Below are 9,801 nucleotides of genomic sequence, written 5' to 3'. Positions count from 1 at the left end.
GAGAAAAAGTGTTTCCTCATCTCCGTTCTAAATGCCTTATCCCTTATTCTTAAACTGTGTCCCCTGGTTCTGGACTCCCCCAACATCGCGAACATGTTTCCTGCCTCGAGCGTGTCCAAAACCTTAATAATCTTATATGTTTCAATAAGATCCCCTCTCATCCTTCTAAACTCCAGAGTATATGCCCAGTCGCTCCATTCTCTCAGCATATGACAGTCCTGCCATCCTGGGAATTAACCCCTCTCCCGGGAATTTAGGCTGACTTTTTGAGGCAGCGACTACGATAGATCCCTTCGACGGTGGGGAGGTCAAAGCCGGTGATGGACTGGGCAGTGGTCACAACTTTTTGTAGTCTTTTTCGCTCCTGGACGTTCAAGTTGCCGAACCAGGCCACGATGCAACCAGTCAGAATGCTCTCTACTGTGCACCTGTAGAAGTTTAGGAGAATCCTCTTCGACATGCCGAATCTCTGTAACCTTCTCGTGAAATATAGTCACTGATGTGGCTTCTTTATAATTGCATCGGTGTGCTGGATCCAGGAAAGATCTTCGGAAATATGGAAAATAGGTGCAGGAGTAGGCCATTTGGCCCTTTGAGCAAGCACCGCCATTCAATATGATCATCGAAAATCACTACAGGTACTACATTCCTGCTTTTTCCCCCATATCCCTTGATTCCTTTAGCCCAAAGAGCTAAATCTAACTCTCTCTTGAAAACATCCAGTGATTCGGCCTCCACTGCCTTCTGTGGCAGAGAATTCCACAGATTCACAACTCTCTGGGTGAAATGTTTTTCCTTATTTCAGTCCTAAATGGCCTACCCCTTATTCTTAAACTGTGACCCCTGGTTCTGGACTCCCCCAACATGGGGAACATTTTTCTTGCATCTAGTCTGTCCAATCCCTTAAGAATTTTATGTTTCTATACGATTCCCTCTCATCTTTCTAAATTCCAGTGAATATAAGCCCAGTCGACCCATTCTTTCATCATATGTCATCTTCTTTCATCAAATGTGGAGGGTGATGGGCAGGTGATGTTCAGGACCTTCTTCAGACCCTTTGTGTTACATTTAGTTCAGAGTTCTCAGAATTCCACCTCCGTTGCATACAAGAGTACAGCACAGGCCCTTCGGCCCACAATGTATGTGCCGAACATAATGCCAAACAGACCTTATCCTATCCCTCTATTCCCTGCACCTCTATGTGCCGATCTAAAAGCCTCTTCAATACTACTGATGTATGTGCCGCCACCACCACCCCTGGCAGCAGGTTCTGGGCACCCACCACCCTCTGTGTAAGAACTTGCTCCGCACATCCCCTTTGCACTTTGTCCCCCTGAGCACCTTATGGCTATGCTTAATATAGTTCTATGATTAGAGTCAAGGCCAGTAGGTTCTGTTAATCCCCCCTATCCATCACAAAATACTGCTCCAGCCTGCGGCACAGTAGCACAATAGTAGAGCCGCTGCCTCAGCACCTGGGTTCGATCCTGACCTCGGGTGCTGCTCTCTGTGTGGAGTTTGCACGTTCTCCCTGTGACCACAAATGCCTCCTCCAGGAGCTCCGGTTTCCTTCCACATCACAAGACGTGCGTGTTTGTAGGTTAATTGGCCGTCTGTAAATTGTGCTAGTGTGTAGGGAGTGGATGAGAAAGTGGGATAGGATAGAACGAGTGTGAACGGGTGGTCGATGGTCGGAATGGACTCGATGGGCCGAAGGGCCTGTTTCCGTGCTGTATCTCTGAACTAATGTAAGCGGATGGCTGTGAATTGTGCTCCTGTTGATGCAGGAGATGTGGACGATACGTTTCCCATTAGTAACGGTCAACATGGCGGTTTGCTTGCAGGTACGAGCTTGGTAGCCGTGGTCTCCACAGACGTGGTGCTGCCCTGCACATTCCCACCAGCCACTCTGCTGGAGATTGTGCTGCACTGGATGTACAGTGTGGGCCAAAGCACCCAGGTGGTGCACAGCTTTTACCGAGGAGCAGATCAGCTGGGTAAACAGGACCCACACTACGAGGGAAGGACGGGACTTTTCCACCGTGAGATAGCGAGAGGGAATGCGTCGCTCCGTCTGATGGCCGTCAACATCCACGACGAGAGATTGTACCAGTGTTACGTCAGCACCTTGAGAGGGAACGTGGAGACCAACGTCAACCTGCAAGTGGCTGGTCAGAACCTCATTTATATGTCTGTCAGTCCTGTTAGAGTCATCCAGTCACACAGCACGGGAATAGGCCCTTCTGCCCAACACGCCCATGCCGACCAACATGCCCCATCTACACTAATCCCACCTGCCCGTGTTTGGCCCATATCCCTCTTAACCTTTCCTATCCATGTACCTGGCCAAATGTCTTCCAAGTCGAGTGTTGACAAATCTCATTGTAAAGGATCAATAAAGGATCAAAAAACAAATGCAGAGCAAAGTAAAACTGAATACAACACATGGCAGGGGCTGGGACAGGGGAGGTTCAGTTGGTGCCTGTGTAGGAAGGAACTACAGATATTGGTTCATACACAAGATAGACACACAATGCTGGAGTAACTCAGCGGGACAGGCATCATCTCTGGAGAGAAGGAGTGGCTGATCTTTCGGATCGAGACCCTTCTTCAGACTGAAGTTTTTAATTGATTTGTGCCCCTTTCTGTCTACAAAACAAGCACAGCTCTGAATAAAGTCTGAGGAAGGGTCTCGACCCAAAGTGCCACCCGTTCCTACTCTCCAGAGATGCTGCCTGTCCCTGAGGAGGGAGCTGTAGAGGCCAGGCCGGCACAGACTGAGCTGACCACAGCCTGGCTTGCTGCTCTTCACCAATGCAGTTTGCGTGGAAGGGCAGGCGGGCTGCGCTGATGGAGGGAGCAACTTTCAACGCTACTCCCCTGGAAGGTGGAAGCAGATCTAGGGAGACCAGGACAGGGAAGCTGTGTTTTTCCTTGAGGGTTGAGTTGGCCACATGACAGTAATAAACTGAACATAAACCTAAACGGGCCAACTTTAAACGGGAAATGAAGTAATGTTTATTCTCCCTGACCACCTCATGTTTTGCATTTAAAAATCTCCTTGAAATCTATTGTTCTGACTACATTTTGAGCTATCTCTCTCCTAACTTCATCTCTGACTCAGTCTTGCGTACCAACACATACACTTGTGAAGCAAGTGCGTGGATTCATTTATATATGTTTAGGTTTGAGAGATAAGGCACAGTGGTGCAGCTGGTAGAGCTGCTGCCTCACAGCGCCAGGGTTCTATCCTGACCTCAGGTGCTGTCCATGTGGAGTTTGCACGTTCTCCCTGTGACCGTGTGGGTTTCCCCCGGGTGCTCCGGTTTCCTCCCACATCCCAAAGACGTGCGGGTTTGTAGGTTCATTGGCCCTCTGTAAGTTGCCCCCAGTGTGTAGAGTGGATGGGAAAGTGGGATAGCATAGAACTGGTGGGCCGAAGGAACTGCTTCAATGCTGTATCTCTAAACTAAACTAAGCTAAGCTAAACTAAGCTGAACTGAACTAATCTAAACTAAAGGAGATGAAAGTGAATTGGCAGCTTGTTATCTCTCCAGATGTTGATTGCCGTCTGTGTATCTAGACACAGCTCCATTGTCTAAGGATTCAGTGGGTTATTGCTTCCTTCCAGGTGACAGTAAGAACCTGACACTTTTGCCCCCAAACACACTGAGTGTTGAGGTCAACATCTCCTGTGGTGTGACCGGTGCTTATCCACAGCCGTTAATAACATGGCGAGATGAGAATGGGATCGACCTCACTAATAATGCAACATCAAGTAACACTAATGACTCGCAAGGTCTTTACAACGTGGAAAGCATTCTGAAGACTGATTATACGTCAAGGACAATGTACGAGTGCACCATAAGGAATGAACGATTGCAAAAGTCATGGACTGCATCCTGGAAAATGCAAGGTAATGATAAAGAATAAATTACAGGAGACCTGGCCATGCTTTCTTCCAGTCTGTGATCAAGTTTAACTGGATATAAGGTGATACTGGACATACTGTACACTGTGCTTGCAACTGTAGCAGTTTCTGTCATTCAAACTCCTGTCAAATTAAGTGATGTTGCCAAGATGGCTGTCCAAGGATCCCGACTGTCTTTCCAGGTGAGGCAGAGGTTCACTTGCACCTCGTCCAACCTCATCTACTGTATCCACTGTTCCAGGTGTCAAATCCTGTACATCGGCGAGACCAAGACAAGGCTCGGCGATCGTTTCGCTGAACACCTCCGCTCAGTCCGCCTTAACCTACCTGATCTCCCGGTGGCTCAGCACTTTAACTCCCCCTCCCTTTCCCAATCTGGCCCTTCTGTCCTGGGCCTCCTCTATTGTCAGAGTGAGGCCCAGCGCAAATTGGAGGAACAGCACCTCATATTTCACTTGGGTAGCTTACACCCCAGCGGTATGAACATTGACTTCTCTAACTTCAAATAGCCCTTGCTTTCCCTATCTCTCCATCCCCTCCCCATTCCCAGTTCTCCCACCAGTCTTACTGTCTCCGACTACATTCTATCTCTGTCCCGCCCACTCCCCTGATATCAGCCTGAAGAAGGGTCTCGACCTGACACGTCACCCATTCTTTCTCTCCATAGATGCTGCCTGTCCCGCTGAGTTACTCCAGCATTTTGTGTCTATCTTTGGTTTAAACCAGCATCTGCAGTTCCTTCGTACACATGCCAATAGACTTGTTCTCAAGATCCCAGATTTACTTATTCCTGTAGTTTGATCATTTTACTACAGAAAACCTTAACTGAGCTGGATGCCATGTTGGAATTTCACCAGAAAATTCAGATCACTTCTTCAGACCCAAAATGTCACCTATCCATGTTCCCCAGAGATGCTGCTGCCTGACCTGCTGAGCACTTTGTGTCTATTTTTGTAAACCAACATCTGCAGTTTCTGGTGTCTACGTTCATTTCTCCAACCCTTCTGAGACTCATACAGCACGGAAAAAGGCCCTTAGGCCCAACTTGTCCATGCCGACCAAGATAAGCCGTCTACAGTAGCCCCACCAGCTCCCATTTGGCCCGTATCCCTCTAAACATTTCCTATCCATGACCCTGTCTTTTAAATGTTGTTATAGTACCTGCCTCAACTACCTCCTCTGGCAGCTCGTTCCACATGCCCACCATCCTGTGTGTGAAAAAGTTGCCCCTCAGGTTCCTATTAAATCGTTCCCCTCTCACCTTAAACCCAGGTGTCCGTGTTCTTGAGTCCGCTACTTTGGGTAAAACACTCTGTGCATTCACCCCATCTATTCCCCTCATGATTTTTTTACACTTCTATAAGATCACCCTTCAGTCACCTGTTCTCCAGGGAATAAAGTCCTAGCCTGCCCAACCTCTCCCTGTAGCTCAGGCCCTCGGGTCCCGGCAGATGGTATAAATTATTTTGAATGTGTCGGACATTTCAATACACTATATAATGTGTGGACGCAAGTGATGGATATTTTCTGCTTTGTCATACAGGCTAGCTGCCCTCTCTTCCTGGGTGTTAAACAATCACTGCCTTTGTTATATGTACATGCACCAGCACCCAAAATGGTACCACACCCTTCCACAGCTCAGGAAAACAAAGAGATTCTATTCCATTCCAAGTATTGGAAACGAGGAACTGCAGATGCTGGATAATATCAAAAGAACCCAAAGCGCTGGAATAACTCAGCATCATTGGGGAACAGAATCTAAAGAATGTTCCCTCCCCGAAACCTGACCTATCCCTGTTCTCCATCGATGCTGCCTAACCCACTGAATCACTCCACCACTTTGTGTCCTTGTGAGATCTCACGTCAAAGAGTTTACTGCGTTTCGTGTAAAACATTACATGTTTTTTTTTTTTTGAAGGCACATTGAAAGAAAATAAGATTCATCCTGCCGCCATTCATTGCCAATATCCCCCTAACAATGATCAAGATTTGACAATTATATGGAGGTTTAGGAACTCAGAAACCTCTTCCTTGGCAGTAATGTGTGAATCAACGCCGCAGAAAGCCGGTGAGAGTTCAGGTTGTAAGAAAGAGCGAATGGAAGTGATAAACACCAAGAACTCTTCCACACTTCAACTGGGCCGTGCAATGAAGGAGGATGCTGGAGAATATATCTGTGAAATCAGGACCCGAGATGTGTTGCAAATATTCACCTACGTACTACAAATAGGTAGGCTGTCAACACATCTGTGTGCTTCATTCTCAACACTTCAAGTTTAGTTGAACTAAACGTAACGATATGATAAAACGTGAGAAATAAGGGCGGCACAGTGACGCAGTGGTAGAGCTGCTGCCTCACAACGCCACAGACCCAGGTTCGATTCTGATCTCGGGTGCTGCCTGTACGGAGTTTGCACATTCTCCTGTGGGATTTCTCCGCTTTCCTCCCCCATCCCAAAGATGTGCAGGTTTGTAGGTTAATCGGCTTCTGTAAGTCGTCCCTAGTGTGTAGGATAGTGCTAGTGTATGGGCGGATTCGATGGGCCGAAGGGCCTGTTTTCCGGCCCTATCTCCAAACTAAACTACAGAGGGTAGAAGTCCTGAGCAGTAATGTTAGTAGGTGGTTGAGTCTTTGCTGCTCCTCCAGAACAGAAGTGTTTCTATGACAGTACACATTGGTATGCCAAACCGACCCCTGGGAACAGTTAAAAGCCGGATATCCACATTCTTAGCGTTTGAATTTGTAACAGTGTTGATATTATAGTTTTTTAATTCTTCATTTTACAGACACAGGAAGGGTTTAGAGGGATATGGGCCAAAAGTGGGCAAATGGGAGATGGGGCATCATGGTCAGCATGAACGAGTTGTGCCGAAGGGCCTCTTCAGTGTTCTATGACTCTGTGACTCTAAATTAGAAATTAATGGGTCACAAAATAAAAACAGATGAGGGGATTATATTGATGGAAAAAAATTGTTGACAAATGTATCTCAATTTTTAATTGATACTAGACCAAGTGCAGACCCGTTGGGTCCCTGTCACACCGGAGGCCTGGCCCCCCACGAGCAGAACGCAGTGTATTTGGATAGCAACTATGTTGTGAGCAGGACTAAGCACAGGGCTAAGCACAGGGGGAAAAACAGTTATTTTTTCCGTTTCAGCACATTTGTGAACATTTTCATAAATAACTCGGGAAATAATGCATTGGGGTTGGAGAGAGAGGGGTTGGAGGGAGAGGGTGGTGAGAGGAGGGGGTGGGGGGAATGGAGGAGAGGAGAGGATGGGGGAGAGGAGAGGGGGAGGAGAGAGGTGAGGAGAGGGGGGAGGAGAGTGGGGGGAAGGGGGAGAGAGGCGGGGGGGAGGGTGGGAGGTGGAGAGGGAGGGGGAGGGGGGAGGGGGAGAGGGTAGGGAGGGGAGATGGGGAGTGGGGGGAGAGAGGGGGAAGGGGGGAGTGGGGGAGAGGATGCGGAGGGGGGAAGGAGGGGGAGAGAGAGAGTGAGAGGGCGGACTTAAACTCGGCGAGTGGGTGGCGTGGACACTGGCCTCGGGAGTGCTCGGGACCTTGAGGAACCTCAGAAGACTTTGGAAGTCCTCGAAAGCCTAACCAAATTACTGCGTGTTCAGGGGCTTCAATCCAGAGCCCGGGGGGGTGGGGGGGGGGGGGGGGGGGGGGGTGACGTAACGTGCAGCGCAAGATTTCAGATTTGTGAACAATTTTAATAAATTACTCAAGAAATAATACATCAAATTTTTAGATGAGGTGATTTTTGACATCACGGCATGAATCTCTATTGGAGGAGATCAGAATCGTTTTCGAGGAGATCTGAATCGCAGACGAGCATCACACACACACAAATACATCCACATCCAAGCTCAGAGTTGTATAAGTATAAAGATAAAGATAGATGAGCCCCTACTTGTCTACAAAACAAGCATTGCTCCAGAATACTCAGCTATGTTGAAGAAAGTGAAACTGGGTACAATCTGGGAAGCATAAAAAATATCTGATCCACCCCCACTCCTGAACCATTCGGGCTCCTGATCGACTATTGGTCTTAATCCACCATAACTCCTGATCCACTCCTGGTCCAAATCCACTCTCACTCCTTTTGTAGGAAAGAACTTCTTCTTGCGTAAGGACAACTTGTTCTTATTTGATTGTGCACGCCGGGTTGATTGCATTCGACGAAACAGGGCGGACCACATGAAGGTTGCAATCTTCCACCCCAGGAAAGAACTGCAGATACTGGTTTAAATCGAAGGTAAACACAAAATGCTACAGTAAATCAGCAGGACAGGCAGCATCTTTGGAGAAGGAATGGGTGACGTTTCGGATCGAAACCCTTCTGAAGCCTGAATTCCTTCTCCAATTCCTTCTCTCTAGACATGCTGTCTGTCCCGCTGAGTTACTCCAGCATTTTGTGTTCACTCTCATTCCTGATCGCTCTCACTCCTGATCCATCCCAGCTCCTGATCCGCTCATGATCCGCTCCCGATTCACTTTTGCTCCTCATCCATTCTGGCTCAACCATATCACCCCCTATCACTTCCCACCTCTGCAGTTCCCTTCCAGGAGTGGGATGTGAAGGGTCCAGGTGAGATTCACATTTACTGCTGGTGGCAACCAAACCTGGCTAGACCGGCCCTTTGCAACCACTTCCTTATTCTCCCACAGATCTCCCCCTGGTTAGTGAAGATTCACTTCAGCAATCTTCAATGCAAAGCTGATTCAGTTTAATTATTTACTTTAATTATCACTGAATAAAGCTTTCCTTTATTCCCACTAAGACAAGGGAGAACATTTGGAGACTGTCGTTCAAATGGAGATCCATAAAAACTAACACCAGTTTGCAGTCTTTTTCACTGGGTGAATGGATGGTATTAAATAAACAAATTATTGTAAATGGTAACGAAAACGTCTTGTGTTCTTCCATCAGGCGATAATGGCCTTACATTTAATAACATTCTCAGCTTATATTTTTGTATTTCAAAACCATTTATTGAGGAACAACTAATCATCTTCTGTGTATTTAAAAAAAATATAATAATAATTGTCAAGCTGGAACACAAACTGCCCAAGTTTTGTTTTGAGGGAACGCTCAGTCATTTAAGTAGTTTTGCTGCATTTATTCTTGAATTTTAGAATTTTTAATTTTTAATTTAAATTCTCTACTATTGTTGGATCTTTTTATGTAAATTCTCTGATCTGTGCTAAGAATGTCCTTTGTTCAAATTTCAGACCCGGCAGCATTTGAGGAAAGTCACAAACGCACGCATTATGGATTTGTTGCTGTCTTGGCAATGGTGGCTTTGCTGATCATCTGTATTCTAATCATAATCTGTTGCAAAAATTCTCAGAGGAGTTAGCACAGACCTTTTGCAACAGAAGGGTTCACGCAGTTACAATTATAGCATTATCAAACCTGGAACAAATGTGATGTGTAAAGTGTCTTTCCATTTATACTGGAGTCAAGTATAAATGACTATCTATCTGAATCACCCAGCAGTTCGATCAGTTAAAGCACAGTCCCATGGTACGAGTTCATTCCAAGAGCTCACCCGAGTTTAAAAAAAAATCAAACTTGGGGTAAGCACGGAGAATGAATGTAGCGGGTACGTCGGAGCTCGGGGATGTCTCTTAGCGGCTCGTAACGCTAACGGCAGGTACTTGGGAAGACTCGCTAACTGCAAGTAAGCACAGGACGACTTGTGAAGATTTTTCAACATGTTGAAAAATGTCCACGAGAGCCCCAATTAAGGGATTTGTTTAGCCAGGTCTGGTCCAATATTTACAAAAAAATTATTAAAGCTATTAGCTATATCTTCCATATTATAATTTTCCTTATCCTTATCAATAAAATACTTCGGGTAA

General features: G+C 46.6%; 1 protein-coding gene across 1 annotated transcript in view; it reads left to right on the top strand.

Moving 5' to 3' along the window:
• The window catches only part of hhla2 (HERV-H LTR-associating 2), a 10,494-nt gene extending 1,095 nt beyond the window's left edge, over positions 1-9,399 (top strand). The window contains exons 2-5 of the mRNA XM_033033369.1: positions 1,845-2,171; positions 3,632-3,916; positions 5,850-6,161; positions 9,169-9,399. Of these exons, the coding sequence (XP_032889260.1) occupies positions 1,845-2,171; positions 3,632-3,916; positions 5,850-6,161; positions 9,169-9,296 (1,052 nt within the window). The 3' untranslated portion in view covers positions 9,297-9,399. The remainder of the gene's footprint in view (positions 1-1,844; positions 2,172-3,631; positions 3,917-5,849; positions 6,162-9,168) is intronic.
• The last annotated feature ends 402 nt before the right edge of the window (positions 9,400-9,801 follow it).

This window comes from Amblyraja radiata, chromosome 14 (assembly GCF_010909765.2).
Source record: "Amblyraja radiata isolate CabotCenter1 chromosome 14, sAmbRad1.1.pri, whole genome shotgun sequence".
In the NCBI taxonomy this organism is placed as follows: Eukaryota; Metazoa; Chordata; class Chondrichthyes; order Rajiformes; family Rajidae; genus Amblyraja; species Amblyraja radiata.
The sequence above is the reverse complement of the archived record's forward strand: the minus strand, read 5'-3'. Positions and strand labels throughout refer to the sequence as shown.